The sequence below is a fragment of the Sinocyclocheilus anshuiensis genome, unplaced genomic scaffold (genome assembly GCF_001515605.1).
Source record: "Sinocyclocheilus anshuiensis isolate Anshui unplaced genomic scaffold, SAMN03320099.WGS_v1.1 scaffold1014, whole genome shotgun sequence".
Taxonomy (NCBI): Eukaryota; Metazoa; Chordata; class Actinopteri; order Cypriniformes; family Cyprinidae; genus Sinocyclocheilus; species Sinocyclocheilus anshuiensis.
The window spans coordinates 824,280-843,368 of NW_015540943.1; the positions used below are offsets into that span (position 1 = coordinate 824,280).

General features: G+C 38.9%; 1 protein-coding gene across 1 annotated transcript in view; it reads left to right on the forward strand.

Moving 5' to 3' along the window:
- LOC107689738 (copine-8-like) overlaps positions 1-19,089 on the forward strand; it is a 150,844-nt gene that overhangs the window by 101,148 nt on the left and 30,607 nt on the right. The window contains exons 7-13 of the mRNA XM_016487870.1: positions 2,055-2,118; positions 2,599-2,702; positions 4,301-4,405; positions 9,467-9,508; positions 9,984-10,059; positions 14,447-14,500; positions 15,616-15,677. Of these exons, the coding sequence (XP_016343356.1) occupies positions 2,055-2,118; positions 2,599-2,702; positions 4,301-4,405; positions 9,467-9,508; positions 9,984-10,059; positions 14,447-14,500; positions 15,616-15,677 (507 nt within the window). The remainder of the gene's footprint in view (positions 1-2,054; positions 2,119-2,598; positions 2,703-4,300; positions 4,406-9,466; positions 9,509-9,983; positions 10,060-14,446; positions 14,501-15,615; positions 15,678-19,089) is intronic.

Genomic DNA, 19,089 nt, shown 5'->3' on the forward strand with positions numbered 1-19,089 from the left:
CATTTTTGGAAGGCCAAACAAAGTAGTTTTGCTTTCACAACGAAAAAGCGTGACACACCTAGAGTATGCGGAGGCCGGCTTGAGTGAGCAGAGGCGGGTGGGCTTGAGAACGGCGCGGCCGTGGATTCTATGAAGGAGCGTCCAGCGGGCTTGCGGCAACCACATGTGACGACCCCGGGCTGGACTCCGCTTCGTCCACGGTGAAAGCCGATCCGGCGATCGACAGCGTGAAGTTGATGTATTTCCTCAGCAACCAGCACGGATCAGCTCCAGGCATGACGAAGCGGATATCGTCCTCTTTTGGAAGGCCAAAGAAAGTAGTTTTGCTTTCACATTGAAATACAGCGCCTTCACGACATGGCAGCAACGGCAACAACAATACTACAGCGAGAATAAAAGTTACGCCTTCTTTCTTTGCGTGAACGTTATGCAAATCTTCCCACACAGTGACGTAGATATGTGGGGGCTTGTTAGAACGAGCCGTTTTAGGTAGGCGTGGTTGACTCTCAACTTTTATAAAGAATATCTCTTTTGATTTGAGACTTTAGTCTTTGCAACTTTACAGATCTTCTTTATGCACCAAGAGCTTGTAACACTCCAAAGAGAAAGGAAAAATTGAAATCGCATCATATGACCCCTTTAAATCTATTTATTCTGCATGACCGATTTCAATATAATGTTCCTTTTGAAATACAAAAAAAAATAAAAAATCTAAATGACTCCCCTGAAATATGTATGAGATGATATCTTAGTCCTATTTATTAGATATCTCTGCTGGGTCCCTCAGTTGCACAAGTTGGGGTTGTCATGGTGACTATGGGGTTTCTCACACTTCATGTCTTCCATTTGTTGGTTCAACTTATGCGCGCTGTAATGTTATGCAGTTCTGTAAAGCAAATATTTGTATTTCTGTCTAGCAGCCGTCTACCCTTTATGGCATACAAAGCAGATTGCGTATTTGCTACATCATGAATTACTTTTTAAAAAGTTTTTGTCACTCAAAAAGTTTTTGTTACCTGTCAACTGATCTATAATAACAGCAAACTAATATACTATTTAAGTTTTAATGTAGTAGTATTGTGCCGACCCAGTGTTATGTGATATACTAGAAGTGATGATAAAGCACATATGAAAACTTGTTTACACCAATTACATATTTTAAGAAATATATTAATGTATTATTTGATTTTATTAATTTATTATTTTCTTTGTTACTCTAGTTTTCATTGTCACATGATACTTCAGAAATCATTCCTATATGCTGATTTGGCGATCAAGTAACCTTTTTTTTTTTGTATTCTTTAATGGTGCCTATGTTCGTAGTCAAGCATAGTTGATTTGAATGATGCTATATTTAATTTGTAAAGAAACATCAGAGGGGAAGAGTTATGGTGAATAATTACTTAAATTTTGATCTGTTTATGATAGAAAGGTGGTTTATTTTTGTGATGCTGTAATAGTGCTTTTTAGTCATTCTGGAGCTTGACAGCCTCAGTAACCATTCACTTAATTATATGAAAAAGAACAGCCAGTATAATACAATATATAAGGGGGAAAATGCACCCCTATAATTTTTTTGGTCCATTTTGGGGCTTGACAGGCTCATAGATCGGGACCAGTTCTAATAAAATAACTAAAGCAATGCTCACTTTGCTATATGACAGATCGATTCCACCCAGAGCACATTGGCACGGCCCCAGTCCAATTATACTCACTTAAACTCTGTACACATGAGAGAGCGTTCATAAACCTTAATCAAGACTTCATCCACTGAACTGTCTGCGCAAGAGTCAATTTATTATATTACCAGCAGCAGAAGAATCCATCAGAGAGCCTGATCTACACGAGCACCAGCATACTGCTGGGAAACATTGTGACTCTAAGGAAGGAGGGATTTTCTTTGCTTTATTTTCACATTAAATAGATCTTGGTACTTTTTAACCTTTTGATGTAGAAAAATTCAATGTTTCATGATGTATTATGTTCGTTTTGAACAATATTATTGTGCAATAGACACATTCATGACCTGAATTCTCTCATTTTGTCATACACAGGGGGATTCCAGGGAAGAAATGTGGGACGATTATTGTGAAGGCCGAGGAGCTTAGCAACTGCAGGGTAAGAGCTAATATTGAGCATTAGAATTCAGGTCTTATTTGTGTCCCATGATTGCTTATACCCATCCAAGCTTGGCCAATATCATTCACTGCTACAACACACGCACATATAAATGCAGAAAGACCTCCGCATTGCTAGCATAATTGTTACATTTGTCTTTCACAACAGGGATCAATAGGCCTTATCCCATTCCCTGCTGAAGCATCGCATCTCACACAGACAGTGAATGTGTGTCTACATAAACGCTTGACAAATGGATTTCTGATTAGGCCTTTTAGCATTGCCATCTGGGTACAGTAGTCAAGCAAATGCAACATGCCAAGCTGTTTAGCATTTGCATAATGTTATCTGTCTAGAAACCCTGAATGGCCAAATACTCAGCTCATTTATACTGATAGTGTTGTCCCAAGTGCTCTAAATCCACACGTACACTCCCGTTGCCCTCATAACCTGCTTTTCTAAAACATTCTCACCCTGCAGGAGTCTGTGATGATGCAATTTTGTGGCAACAAACTGGACAAAAAGGACTTCTTTGGCAAATCGGACCCTTTCTTAGTGTTTTATCGCAGCAATGAGGATGGAACGTGAGTAACACAGACACATGAGCGGATTCACAGCACTCACAGCATCAATCACATCTTCAGGCTCTATGTTGGCGAAATGGCTTTCCATTGAATTCTTTTAGGTTAATACCCATAGTCATTTGCACCTGGATCAGCAGGGGTTCTTTTGGAATGGAACAGTCACCCCTTAGCTGGTTGATTCTCTTCTTCAATAATTTCAGATTCCTTCACTCAGAGACAAAGGGGTTATTCAGCTTTGAGAAATCTCGGCATGTCTGAGCCTTTATTTGTGTAGATCAGATACAAGTGTTTTAACAGCTTTATTCATGTATTTATTTATTTAATTATTTATTTAAGCGACAGTTCTATAGTCAGTACAAAATAATTGTGTGTATCTATATCAAATAACAATCAAAATATCTATATATACTGTGTGTGTGTGTGTGTGTGTGTGTGTGTGTGTGTAAAAGAGCAAATAGGAAAAAGGCTAGTATTGAGCTGTATACTGAGCCCATAACTGAGCAATCCATTCATGTCTCTGTCCTTTAGAGAACAGAGTCTGTATTTTAAAGTAAATCCTGTGGTGATTTGAGAGAGGGATAGCTCAAGGGCCAGCATCAGAAAGTCAAACCAAATATGTCAAATATTTGCTCAGTTTCTGAAACAGTCCTGTTGATGCTTGGGAATAAAACCAATACAAATTTCCAACAATAATCATCTTTTTTTTGGACAGTTTTCAATATTATTGTACATAAATTATTTCTGTATAGCTCCACAGTGAAGTGGCAAACATGATATTCAGCTTTTTGTGTGTGTGTGTTAAAACATAAAACTGATTCCACTTATATTTTGCAAGTTTTAAACTCACATTTAAATTATGTCTTTAAACTAGGGTTGTCAATCGATTCAAACATTTTAGCACAGAATTTTATCAGAAAAACAAATAGAAAACAAACAGGCTTGTTTAAATATGACACTCTCTATTAATTATGACATTCAAATATAAATTTATGCAATGGTATTCTTCACCTTTCTCACCACACTACAAACAACAGATTTTACATACTGACTGCACCAAAACACATTGGAACTGCAAACTCAATTCAAATCTGTAATAATACAATAATAAAACAACTTTTATCAGACTATTTACAATAATTTTACATCTGTAAAGCTGCAATCTCCTGCTAGTATTCATATTCGTATTCTTTGAATGTTGGTGTTTAATTTGTTTGGCTCTGATGATGATTAAATTCTTTTATAGATTGGAATTAATTCAGAGAATGGCTTTACCTTTGATAAATTACCTTTGCTCAGTTAAAGAGGGTCATTATCAATCAATGACTCATAAACAAATGCAATGCTACAGAAAGAAACAATTCTTGTCATTTCCAAATGTTCTGATCAGTTTTTAGAATTAGACTGAAAGGAATGGATCATTTTCAATTTCAAATACGTAGACTATGTCAAATTAATGCATTTATTAAATGCATTTATTAAAGACATTTCAACGTTTTAGTTTAGGTAATTGTATGTGCTAATGTTTGATTTCAATCAATCTTGATTTGATGTCAACACATACCATAAATGTTTTCAACTATTATCCTGTTATCTTACAGATTTACCATTTGCCATAAGACAGAGGTGGTGAAGATCAATCTGAACCCTGTGTGGCAAGCCTTTAAAATCCCCGTCAGAGCCCTGTGCAATGGCGATTTTGACAGGTATGGAGTGTTTTGTACTGTGATTGGTTTGTTAGAATTTGGTGTGTGTTTTAATTGGTTTTGGGAAACAATATTTTGTTGCCATAAAGTACTTTGAGTTTGATCTCTTCACATTTGAGCCCTGTTTAAACTATGGTTAAGTCATATACTCACACCTTTGTCTGAAAATCACACATCAATTAAATCTTAAATTCCTGAGGTCACTTGGTTACCTGTAAACAGCATACAGCTTGACCAACTGTTGTTGTTGTCGGCATTTAAAAAAAAAAATCTAATTTTTAAATGACTTTAGTCCAGTAATAAATACTAATCAAAATTATTTAAAAAAATAAAATGATCAAAAATGAAAAATTAAAGTAATAGAACTTTTGTTACAAACAAATACTAGGTTTTGATTAAATAATAGCTGGACAATATACACATATAAAGTATCTCACAGAAGTGAGTACACCCCTCACATTTTTGTAAATATTTTATTATATCTTTTCATGTGACAACATTGAAGAAATGACACTTTGCTACAATGTAAAGTGGTGAGTGTACAGCTTGCATAACTGTGTAAATTTGCTGTCCCCTCAAAATAACTCAACACACGGCCATTAATGTCTAAACCGCTGGCCACAAAAGTGAGTACACCCCTAAGTGTAAATGTCCAAATTGGGCCCAATTAGCCATTTTCTCTCCCCGGTGTCATGTGACTCATTAGTGTTACAAGGTCTCAGGTGTGAATGGGGAGCAGGTGTGTTAAATTTGGTGTTATCGCTCTCACTCTCTGATACTGGTCACTGGAAGTTCAACATGGCACCTCATGGCAAAAAGAACTCTCTGAGGATCTGAAAAAAATAATTGTTGCTCTACATAAAGATGGCGTAGGCTATAAGAAGATTGCCAAGACCCTGAAACTGAGCTGCAGCACGGTGGCCAAGACCATACAGCGGTTTAACAGGACAGGTTCCACTCAGAACAGGCCTCGCCATGGTCGACCAAAGAAGTTGAGTGCACGTGCTCAGCGTCATATCCAGAGGTTGTGTTTGGGAAATAGACGTATGAGTGCTGCAGAGGTTGAAGGGGTGGGGGGGTCAGCCTGTCAGTGCTCAGACCATACGCCGCACACTGCATCAAATTGGTCTGCATGGCTGTCGTCCCAGAAGGAAGCCTCTTCTAAAGATGATGTACAAGTAAGCCCACAAACAGTTTGCTGAAGACAAGCAGTCTAAGGACATGGTTTACTGGAACCATGTCCTGTGGTCTGATGAGACCAAGATAAACTTATTTGGTTCAGATGGTGTCAAGCGTGTGTGGCGGCAACCAGGTGAGGAGTACAAAGACAAGGGTGTGTCTTGCCTACAATGGCTGTGTGTTGAGTTATTTTGAGGGGACAGCAAATTTACACTGTTATACAAGCTGTACACTCACTACTTTACACTGTAGCAAAGTGTCATTTATTCAGTGTTGTCACATGAAAAGATATTATAAAATATTTACAAAAATGTGAGGGGTGTACTCACTTCTGTGAGATACTGTACTTATATGTATATTCTTAATGTATGCCTACACAACAACGATGCACTAAAATGGAAATGTTTTCATTTGTGTTTTTGAAAAGTTTTCACATACAGACAACAACATTGTTACGATTGCTCCTGCTTGCACTGGCCTCCATCAAGAGGGTAGGGGACCTGCACACATGTTCGGTGGACGATTCGTGCCCAGAGTTTGGGCCCATGTAATCCTGAGGCCCCAGCCCGGCTATGTGCCCAAGGTTCCTACTACCCCTTTCAGGGATCAGGTAGTGAACCTGCAAGCGCTGCCCCCGGAGGAGGCAGACCCAGCCCTAGCTTTGCTTTGTCCCGTCTGAGCCTTGAGATGGTACGTAGACCGGACACAAAGCTTTAGGAACTCAGACCAGCTCTTTGTCTGTTACAGAGGCCGGCAGAAGGGGCCGAGAAGTCTCTAAGCAGAGGATGGCCCACTGGATTGTGGATGCCATCACCCTGGCTTATCAGGCACAGGGTGTGCCTTGCCCGCTCAGGCTGCAAGCTCACTCTACTAGAAGTGTTGCATCCACCTGGGCACTGATTCGTGGCACCTCGCTGAGAAGATATTTGTTGAGCTGCGGGCTGGGCGACCCCCAACACGTTCGCTAGGTTCTATAGCCTTCGTGTGGAGCCGGTTTCCTCCTGTGTTCTCACCTCAAACGTGTAGAGGCACTGAAAGGCCCCGGTTTAGTGATGGCTTGCTAAAACTGCTCCAGAGTGTCCATACTGTAGACCCTGTCGAGCTCCTCCATCCCCTCGGCAGCCAGACGTGGCGGAACGTCTGGCGCCAGGCCCTCACTCGATGAATCCGTGAGAACCGGTAGAGGGCTGGGTTCCATATGTAGAGACCTAAGTGGATCTCATATGTGTAAAGTCCAAGGAATAGCCTCAGAGCCCGTGGTTCCCCGGCAGACTTCTGCCATTTCCAAGAGGGTTATAATCACCTCCAATCTTCCATATGCACCTAAACGGTTGTTCATATGTGTAAGTGCTTCCAAAACCTCCTTCGGGAAGGATGGGGCTTCCGACAACAACATTGTTACGATTCTCGTTCACATGGATCCGTGAAAACAACTAAAAACACTTTATTATTCATGCCAGGCCAGTAGTTGGCGATGTCACAAACACTACGCGACTGCGTGCATTCCCATAGACCAGTGGTTCTCAAACCTCTCCATGAAGTACCCCCAGCACTGCAAATTTTGTATGTCTCCCTATATCTGACACACCCACTTCAGGTCTTGCAGTCTCTGCTAATGAGCTGATGAGTTGAATCAGGTGTGATAGATGAGGGAGACATACAAAATGTGAAGGGCTGGGAGTACTCCAGGACAGGTTTGAGAACCACTGCCATAGACCAAACACGTAATATGTATGCGCATGATGTCACCATTTTCACAAATTTTTATTTTTATTTAGTTTACACAGAAACTATAATGGCATCGTTTTCAAAAACTTGCACTTGGAAACCAAACTTTGTTTTTTTCAGGCCCCCAAAATGCCATTGTTGTGTAAATAAACATCCAAAAAGCATGGAAAGTTTATGTTTTTAGCTGAAAATGGCATTATGTAAACTTCCCTTTACAATCAATTTTGCTGGAGAAGGATGACATACATAATCAATAAATTATAATTTAATTGTAAATTAAACGTCCACTACAGATGTTTTTTTTTATTTTTTACATTGGTAATGCATAAGAACACATACATAACCAGTGAATACAGTATAGTGATTCACCCATCTACATTGGTCAAACAATAAATAAATTAAAAATAAAAAGAGATGTAAACATAGAAAAAAAACTACTTATGAATGTTTTGCTTATGGTAATATCTGCATATTATGTTGGGATAGGAGCAATTATTTTACAGTTAAAAATAATATTAAGAGACACGAGACAACATAGAAGAGAATCCCAACCGCTACATGGTATCCCAGAAGCCTCCATCATGAGTAGCTCAAACAGGGCTCTTGCTGTGTGGCGATAAAGCGGGAAGCTTCCTCACGGCAGCGGCACTCACTGATGAGCATCGATCGGTACCATAACGCACTCTCCCACACAATGCCTCAGCTTTATCTCTGATTGAACATGTGGGAAACGAAAGAGAGAGACAGACAGACGGATAGGAAGAGCGCTGGGCGTCCGGAGGAGTCTGGGACTCGAGATAAGCCAGCACACACGCTCTAATAAAGAAGCACGGAGTGTCTCGCTGTTGATAACACTGAGAATGGGTGCTAAGGGATGCTGTGGGGATTGGGTTGTTGTTAGCATGTGTTGCGTTAAGGCTCCATGTAATTGACAGAGCTATCCTATTTGAACTGTGCAAACTCATCACTCGGCTGTCACGCCACGGAACGGCAGGAGTTGTAATTATTTTCTGTCAAAATGCACTAATCCGGCCCTCTAACCCTAGTGTATAAAATATTTTTTAATTTTCCTCTCTGAAAAGAAAGTGCCTTGGAAGGAAAAGTAAACTGATTTTAGAGAAATTGTAGTTATAATCCCAGTTTTGAAAAGGGTAGTTCTGGCTCTAAAATCTGATCGGCCATGTTAAAAAAAAATTCAAAAATATAAAATGCACAACTATAATCAAGCATCATTTGAATTCCATATTGCATGCCACATCAGTCCTCTGAGAATCTCAACCAGCAGCCTGGAGTTGTGTCATATTGGAATGATCAAATTGACTCTTAATTATTATAGTTGTTATAATTACAAAAAAAAATTAGGAAACTGAATTTTATGAAAGTTTCAGCTTTTCACATAAGCATCTGAAGAAGGTACCTGTGATTTTATTATAGCCCATGACACCTGATGTTCTTTCTTTGTTCTTCAAGGTTTGAAAAAAGAATAAAGAGGTTAATCAGTGCAGCATTTTAAGTATTTTCCTGTTATCAACTATAAGGCCGTACACATATTCTTTTTTGGTGTAATGATTATTCCATTTCATGGAAACAAATCATTTCTTAGTCCAACGACATGAACAGCTCTGTAGTATCTCAGCGTGGTCATCTCATGAATATAGTAATTCCAACATGACACGAACACAGCTTTAGGCTAATGAACTATATTACTTCAGAACAGTTTATTAGAAATTAATTCTAATGCATGCACATCACTATTATTGTTGTTCAGTTTGAAACTTTGGCATGCAGTGTTTGTGCTATGGAATTAATTATTCATAAATTATGCATAATACAATAATACAAAAAGGCATCACAATAATACATTAAATTGTGTGGCTTGTCATAGAGAGGTGTGCTGTTACTTTTCGTTAGTGATCAGAATTACAATTTAATCTGGCAGACAATAAAAAACAAAAACAACGACAAAAATCTGATAGAATTGCAGTGAAAAGGGGAAAATAGTCAGAATGGACAGATCAAATATTTCTTATCATTCTCAACATACAAGATGTGTGATATTGTCTGGAGCTGTATTCAAATTCATTTTTAAAGAAATTCACACAAAGGCACAATGTACAATGCTGCTTCTCTCTCTCTCTCTCTCTCTCTAAACAGAACGATCAAGGTTGAAGTGTATGACTGGGATCGGGATGGCGGGTAATGAACTGTAAACAGTCACTTGAAGCTTAATATACACACCTGACACATCCATTAATTTGTAATGTAATATACTGATAGCTAAAGTCTTCTCACAGGGACACAGTAAATGAGCATGAAATGAGAATGAAATGCTCTTATGATCAAATTGTCCAGCATTTCAAGTACTTTTTTTTTTGTTTGTTTGTTTGAGTGTATTGGTGTTTGCAACCTGAAAAAAAGTCAAATAACAAATACAGTCCAATAATTTACTATCATTTATTTATTATTAATTATTTATTCTTCTGGTCGAAACATGTATGAAAAGATGCCACATATAGATGCAAAAGCCCAAAACACGCACCTTTGTGTTTCAAAACTCAATTCATAAGGCAACATGAGTATGTGTTTCTTTCTCAGTATTGAATCCACACATGCAGAAAATGGGACACGTGATGGTAAAAAAAAAATTCTGTGTATATGTGTGTTTACACAGTCATGACTTCATTGGAGAATTCAGCACAAGCTACAGAGAACTGTCAAGAGGCCAGTCACAATTTAACGTGTATGAGGTAATCTTATTTTATTAATTTATTAATCTATATTTTATTCATTTTCAGAGCTCATTAACATGGTATTTCACACACAGTATAACAAATATACTGTAGCATACAGTATATACAGTGGTGTAAAAAGTGTTGGCCCCCCTTCCTGATTTCTTATTTTTTTGCATGTTTGTCACACTTTAATGTTTCAGATCATCAAACAAATTTAAATATTAGTAAAAGATAGCACAAGTGAACACAACATGCAGTTTTTAAATGAAGGTTTTTATTATTAAGGGAAAACAAAATCCAAAACTACATGGCCCTGTGTGAAAAACTGTGTGAAAAAGCCCCCTAAACCTAATAACTGGTTGGGCCACCCTTAGCAGCAACAACTGCAATCAAGTGTTTGCGATAAATTGCAGTGAGTCTGTTACAGCGCTGTGGAGGAATTTTGGTCCACTCATCTATGCAGAATTGTTGTAAATCAGCCACATTGGAGGGTTTTCGAGCATGAACCGCCTTTTTAAGGTCATGCCACAGCATCTCAATAGGATTCAGGTCAGGACTTTGACTAGGCCACTCTATTTAAGACATTTCTTGATTGCGAACAGGTGTGGCAGTAATCAGGCATGGGTGTGGCTACAGTTTTAACAGGGGGGCAAACACTTCTTCACACAGGGCCATGTAGTTTTGGATTTTGCTTTCCCTTAATAATAAAAACCTTCATTTAAAAACTGCATGTTGTGTTTACTTGTGTTATCTTTGACTAATATTTACATTTGTTTGATGATCTGAAACATTAAAGTGTGACAAACATGCAAAAAAATAAGAAATCAGGAAGGGGGCCAACACTTTTTCACACCACTGTATTACTTATATTATTCAAGTAGGCTGCAAATTTTGAATTAATAAGTGAGAAAATCATGAACTGCCAGACAACCTATACAGTCAATTATAAATGCTCTACTAAATTCCACACATTACAGCTCTCAGTGTGTGGGTACCAGAAAAGAACTTAAAAAAAAAAACTTGTAATGTTAGTCAAGGAGCTTGTTTTGGCCATTTTCCAGTCTTTTTATTTATTTATTTAGCTAGCTAGCTAGCACAATAAGAGGTAAGAATAAAATATATGAAGTTTAATATATTTTTTATTTAGAGCAGGACTCAGGACCAGTATCTTAGAATGTAAACAGATGTAAATTAATTATTTCATAGATACACAGCATATACATACAGTATATTGCTGCTTTATCTTTATTGTCTCGATGTACTGTAAACACCATCTTACAGCACACTGTTGCATTTACTCAAATTTAGTTTATATAATTTGTCCCATAAACTGCCCGTCCTTTAATAACAATTACATTGTGCAAAACAATCCAAGGTGTAATGTGCAACTAAAATGTTGAAGATCACACTGAAATTATGATATATAGATAGATAGATAGATAGATAGATAGATAGATAGATAGATAGATAGATAGATAGATATGTACATAAACTGACAGTCACCACTGATAAGCTACCACTAAATATTGTAGAAACATAATTTGCTGTAAAGTTGCTTTGCAACGATTTGTATCGTGAAAAGCGCTATACAAATAAACTTGAATTGAATTGAATTGGATAGATAGATAGATAGAATGTAAACTTAGAATGTTATTAAATTAATTATTTAATAGATACACAGCATATACATACAGTATATTGCTGCTTTATCTTTATTGTCTCGATGTACTGTAAACACCATCTTACAGCACACTGTTGCATTTACTCAAATTTAGTTTATATAATTTGTCCCATAAACTGCCCGTCCTTTAATAACAATTACATTGTGCAAAACAATCCAAGGTGTAATGTGCAACTAAAATGTTGAAGATCACACTGAAATTATGATATATAGATAGATAGATAGATAGATAGATAGATAGATAGATAGACTCTCATTTAAGAAAAAACTCAACAATGTGAGGATTTAGAGTCACAGATCTAAAGAGAAGTTGGCAGACTCTGCATTTGTTCATAACTCATTCAGCATTAGTGAGTGGGAGGGACAGAGATCAAATTTTATATTATTTTTATATATGTGGCTCACGCTTTTCCATATGTGAATAATCATCACTGTAATCCCAGTCTTTTGTTGTGTTTGATGTCATAATTGTCAAACACATTTCTCTAACCTCTCTCTTTCTCCTATGTACTGTATTTCTCTAGTTTTCTTTCTCTTTTTTCTCCTCCTTTCTTCTTTTCTTGCACACACAAATACACTCATGCGGACACTCATTTATGTCTCAGTAGAGATTGGAATGGAGCGATGAATTTAACAATTCTGGTTCCAATTTCACGTAATGATTCCACTAGTGAGATAAGATAACAAGGTTCCCCTTCAGGAACTCGTGCTACATCGAGATCGCTTTGGGAACGCCCCTGCGTGACCGCGTTCTGAAGCACGTGTGAAATCAGTCCAATGGAGTAGCGAGATGTCAATAGCGGGGTGACGTGAGCAACCAGGAAGCTTAAAAGTGCACCCGGCACAGCACATGTTAGCTTCTGCTCTTCAGTGAGCACATTGTGGCGTGTGTGTTGAATGTCACAAACACTCAGTCGGTCATGAAAAAACTCTGTATAGTAAGTCATTATCATGTACAAGAATACAAGAAAGTGGCGAGCGGACGGCGCTTTAGAGTGTGTGTTCCTCCCTGCCCTCTAATATCTATGGCGAGCAAACGGCATTACAGACGTTGTGTGCCACGTTGTGTGCCTCCCTGCCGACACTATCTGGCAGAGGGGGATACACACGATCTGTGTGTTGTTTGTTTAGGAGCGGAGCATGCACGGTCAGCTTTCGAGGAGCTGATTGTCACAAAATAAAATATCGTTTGGCCAGCCGAGAAACAGGACACTCGTCCTAAAAGTAATTAGACGAGCGTTTTCTAAAATCCAGACCACAGCCTTCACAACGGGGCCTTCCGTTTTTCCCCGATCTCAATGCTGAGGTGTCAAGATTGTGGGAGAAACCGTACTCATCCCGTATTTACAGCCCCACAGTCTCGAATTATTCAAAAGAACATTGTGGGGCTGAATGATAAGGGATATGGGGCGATGCCAGTGGTGGAGCAGACGCTTGCGAGCTATCTCTAACCCATCCTCTGCATTGTCCCTGAAGGCCCCGCACACAGAGCTGCCCCGTGGCGTAAGGCAGATCAGCTATTTGCTTGTTTTTGGTCCGCTAAAGAAAGGATCTCCGGCAACCAAGCAGACCATGAGTAGGTGGGTGGTCGAGGCCATCTCACTAGCCTACGAGTCCTCTGGCCTCCCATCACCTATGGGGGTCAGAGCGCACTCGACCAGGAGTATGGCGGCCTCCAAGGCTTTCAACTTGGGTGTGGCCTTGCAGGACATTTGTGCTGCGGCGGGCTGGGCCTCTCCGCACACTTTTGTCCGCTTTTACAACCTAGACCTGGCATCTACCCCAGGTTCCCAAGTTCTCTCTTCGTGATGTGTTCGCAAGATACTCACACAGGCAGGGACTTGGTAGTATGTCGCAGTGGGTATTCTAGTTCCCAAAGCGATCTCGACGCAGCTCGAGTTCCTGAAGGGGAACGTCTCTAGGTTACGTATGTAACCATGGTTCCCCGAGGGAACGAGATGCTGCGTCTCTTTGCCATACTCCCTGCATCCCTCCAGGCGCTACTTCATCGAAGCTAACTTGCGCTCTGCCGGATGCGCTTTTATACTTCCTGGCGCTCACGTCACCCCGCTTGTGACGTCTCGCTGCTCCATTGGACTGATTTCACACGTGCTTCAGAACGCGGTTACGCAGGGGTGTTCCCAAAGCGATGTCCACGCAGCGTCTTGTTGCCTCGGGGAACCATGGTTACATACGTAACCTAGAGACGTTTTCCACTGCTAAGGTGGTCTAGTGGTATGGAGGACTAAGAGTTTATTAATTCAAAACTAAAAATGTAACTGGATGAATTACTTTTTAAAAATTACAATTACATAGACATTTTAGAATTGTTGATTTAGTTCATGTTTAAAATGCTGGTTAAATGTCAGTAAAACTGTACATTAATAACTCAATTTAAAATTGAATTGCATTTTTAGAAAGCGTCAAGCAATTTCTTTCCTTCATTTTTGCTTAATTCTTATTACATTTCTAACTGTTGTTTGTTACACAGTGTTGAAAGAGGCTAAAAGGAAAGAAAATTATATTTTAAGGCTAATGTCAAAGGAAAGGCAATTTCTAAAAAAAATTATAAAAATTGCTTAAATTTAACTGCTGAGTGTAGATGGGGTGTTGTGTAATGTCATACAGTGCATGCATCTCAATTATGTAGCATTTATTCGGTCTTATACAAATTCTATTATCCCATAAGTGATTATAATCACTCATTTTTTTTCTGCACAGGTCATAAACCCGAAGAAGAAAGGCAAGAAGAAAAAATATCTCAACTCTGGAACTGTAAGCAAACATTTTTCATGCTACATTCTTGCTAGTGTATGATTTTGTTTTTGTTGATTTAGTTTGCTGTAGTGTTGGAGAGGAACTTAAAGTAACATTGTTACTATATACCGTATACATGTGTAACAACAACATTAAATAATCAGAAGCATAATGGCACCTTTGCAGTGTAAATTGGCCTTTGTTGACTACAAATTTATTTATGCAATTTACAGTCCTCATGAGGTTTAAGATACGCTGTCAAACAGTTTAAACATGTTTCAGCCATCTATCCCCACAAATGTGTATTATCTTCGTTACATCTTAGTCCAGGATCACTTATAATTTCATGCACATTCTACTTGGCTGCTTTTAATGCTGGAAATAAAATGTAAACACAAGATCAAATGAAAATCTGTTTTGAATGTGCATTGTGCACATTCAATATAGATAATCTCGCACCATGTCAAGGATGGCAATAGCTAGTAAAACCGTTGACCTGCCAGTCAGAAAAATGAAAAAGTGACGTGACATGTGGCCAAGTATGGTGACCCATACTAGGAATTAGTGCTCTGCATTTATCCCATCCAAAGTGCACACACACAGCAGTGAACACACACACACTATGAACACACACCCGGAGCAGTGGGCAGCCATTTTTTTGGTGCAGCGCCCGGGGAGCAGTTGGGGGTTCGGTGCCTTGCTCAAGGGCACCTCAGTCGTGGTATTGAAGGTGGGAGAGAGCGCTGTACATTCACTCCCCCCACCTACAATCCCTGCCGGTACGAGACTCGAACCCACAACCTTTGGGTTACGAGTCCGACTCTCTAACCATTAGGCCACGACTTCCCCAAATGTGACTAATTTACCATTCCAGTAGTAGAGTAAATTTTGCATAAATACTGTAATACTGTACTTTGAGTTTTGGCTAGCTTGTAGCTTGACAAGGTACATTTTCAAAGAAGCTTTCCCCATTTTTTATTTTTTTTTTGCTGCTGTTTTGTTGTGTATGCTTGGGGCAGTCTTTCTTTACTTCAATCAGAATCAGTTATACTTAGAAGATTCCGTGAAACGTTGATATAGCGACATGACAACACACAGAATCATCATGGGGTTTTCTGACTTCATGTTTTCAGGTGACACTGCTGTCATTTCTCGTTGATATTGAAGCCACCTTCCTGGATTACATCAAAGGCGGGTAAGTGATGTTTTGCTCATTCGCACACACTTCTCTTTCTTTACCATCAGCTTCTGAGGTGGAAAGCCCAACAGACAACACATGCCTGTGGAAAGCAAATTTAAATTCTTACATTACCAGAGGTGACAACACAGCTGTAGCTGTGATCCCAAACCACTACCAACGCAGTCTTCGTCCTCAACAGCAGGTCTCAACAGATTCTTAATGTCCATTTTGAGGGCTTCTGGGTAATTACACTGGCAGTACAGATGACAGACTTCATACAAACACCATGAGTGACCAAATCCATTCATGGCAGATAATAGTTGAGGCTGGGTTGCTAATCTTAGCTCAGGTGTTTGCTATGTATGTGCGATTAAATGCGAGGGGTAGGCAGGGTGCATCCATGCATGGCAGATCGCACACCTACATTGAGCAATGCTTTTCATTATGGTGACGAGGGAGGCTGCGGTCACCTCTGCTCTGACACCGCACCGCCAGACGTCTGTTTTAATGGCTACTCCTTCCTTTTATTCTGAGAATTTTTGGTGAAAGGTCTGTGCACTCGAGCTGAATTTGTCCACTCCTGGAGGGTACAGTCTGCATGTGTCTCTCACACTTCCTGTAACAGTACTGGAATGGCCAGCTCATCATTTATTGATATAATCCAATTAGAAAGTAGAAATCATGGAATGAATAACCCATTAGTGCACTTGTTTTGGATTCAGGATTGGAGATATTAAATAATGACACTAGTGATTTAAGGGTCAATGATGTATAAGAGTGTCAACAAAGGAAGACAATGCTGAAACACTTTTAAAAGGAGTTGAATATCTAGTGTAAAACACGTGTCAAGTTCTTACTTTTTGTATTGATGTTGGTTTAATGTGGTTTTGTCATTTGTATGTCTCATTATCGTCATTATACTTAGTGTATGAGCTACTTTTATGATTCTTTTGTGTTGCTTCTGGAGCTTTTATAGCCATGGTCACAGCTGTTTGAAGATTCTAATTTTGCGTTTCATGGACAAAAATAACAACATGTAAGAATGAACAATAGCAGAATTATCATTTTTTGCTGAACTATTCCTTTAAACATGTACAGCAAATAGAAAGACATGCACATGCAAGTGCACTATTTGTGGTGTTATTTTTCTGGAGACAACTCCAAAGCAATGTTTCTTGGCAGTAATGGCAGCTGTTTTTCAGTGCACGTCATTGTGTGAATGGCTAAAGTGGAAAGTTGTGTAGGGCTGTAAATGGATTTTGTCGAGAACTCACTCACATTACGTAATGGCAACCACATTTTCAGTTTCCCTATTTATGCACATTTTTCCTCTGCCGTGATAAAAGCTGCTCTGCACCTGTTGGCTATTGCAGTATGAAACACTGTTAGTGTAATTCTGCATGACAGTGTTTGTGCTGTAGCCCACAGCAAAATACTCCAACTAACTATGAGCATGCTTAACGGCTTGGAGCAAAAGTTGATACGTACTTGCTCAAGACAAAGATTTAAAGATAGTTAGAGAAGTTGTAGTTAGGTACAATAGTTACAGTTTAATTTTTTTTCGGCTCTCCAATATAATTGTAAAAAGAGGGCGCTCGTTGGACACACCTGGATTGTATATCAGGTGAGTAGTTGCACGAAGAATAGTTCAGTTTGGGTAGAGGGAACACATGTTTCTTTGTGCTACCTTGAACTTCGGGTTGACAAAGTCCTAGTTGAGAAACCTTTGGTTTTAAGCTCGACATGTGAGTATATTTGAATATTGTCTAACTTCTTTATTTAGAATGTGGGAGGAATGTTTATGTTTGGTTTTTGGTATTTTCTATTTTTCAGAAGGACTTTTTCCCTTTTCATATCATTTCACTTCCAAATCTGTGGTTGGATACATAACTAATTGTAACGGTGTTCATTCGAATACTGTTTGGAGTGGATATGCCTTTGTGTTTGATTCCTTTGTGGAGGCTCTTTCATATGCTAGTCGGAGTTGTCCATGCTAAAGCAGATCAACATATTTCAACGCACTCAATGTTTTTCTGAGGAAAGAATAACTAATTTTTGCCACGGAATGGATCATCATGTCTCAGATAAGAACTAAAAGACTATTTCTTTGGTGTAAAATCAAGGACCAGGTTTTGATTTTGTTTATTAGTTCTTTATTATGTATAGAGTATAATTAGTTTTCACTTGAACCCATTTAGCATTGGGGGGAATAAAACAACAACAACAAAAAAAGAAAGACTGTTTGCTGAAGTTCATGAATTGCTTTATTTGATCTTAGTGATGAACCCTCATTTGTGGCTAATCTAGAAATAAAAGAAAGAGAAGTTACAACGTAATGACATGGTGATGCAATGTAGTGCATGGCCAAGGCTATAAACAGAAGCCTGAAATGCATCCCATCAAATTCTACTTGCCAGAAGGAGGCACACAGGCATAGCCTAGGCATGGCAATGAGACACAGCGTCTCGTTCCTTTCTCAGAGAACTGGGTTACATACGTAACCTGAGACATTCCCTTTCGAAGTGGAACTTCGACGCTGCGTCATGGCGTTGACGCTCTGGGAACATCAATACCAAAGCACAAACCAGACATAAAAGGCTGAAGGCTCTCTTGTTCCAGAGACTCATGATGCAGAGGAACGAAAGTTTGCAAAATGACCATTTGGTCATACAGAATGCATATACACCTATTATTGTACTGTATATCAACTGAATTCTTAAGAATTCTTAAGTCATCTGAATTCTTGAGTTATTGATGTTTTTGACCAATTACAGTACAATCCACATCAAAGCTCTGATTTATTAAATATTACATTTAAAATGAACATTAAATTAAAAATTAAATTAAAATGTTAATTTAAATTACATTTATTAAATGAAACAATCATTTATTTACAACATTTCAAATCCACATAGAAAATATTTCAATCATCAAAAGTGTCATATTTCATGTTTTTATATTATATTGTATTCCCTGCTAACTCTGTTTCATTTAATTGACACTTATTTGAACTGCTATTACTGAATGCTTTACTGTGATAAACAGCTAGTGTTTCTCCCCTTATCTTCTCACTCTTCTCTCCTCTTATCGCTCTCATCGCCATCTCTCTGTCATCTGTCTTTCTGTGGCGTCCCTGAGTAGGGATTGACACTAGTGTTGAGTGCACCTCATTAGCTGCAGGAGATGAAGAGCACAGCGCTCTAGAGACAGCCGTTGTGATGAAGAACAATCCAATCAGTTAATTGGTATTAGGAGCCCTAAAGGAGAAGAACTCTGCAAGCATCTGCAGTCAAAAATTACAGCTTTGTGTGTTGATTTCTCTCAAAGGAAAGCTGTTGTCAGCCATGTTTGTGTGTTTGGAGGAGGATTTTGCACCCTGGACTGAGTCACACTTACACTCACACTAGCTGTCTTTATACATTATAGG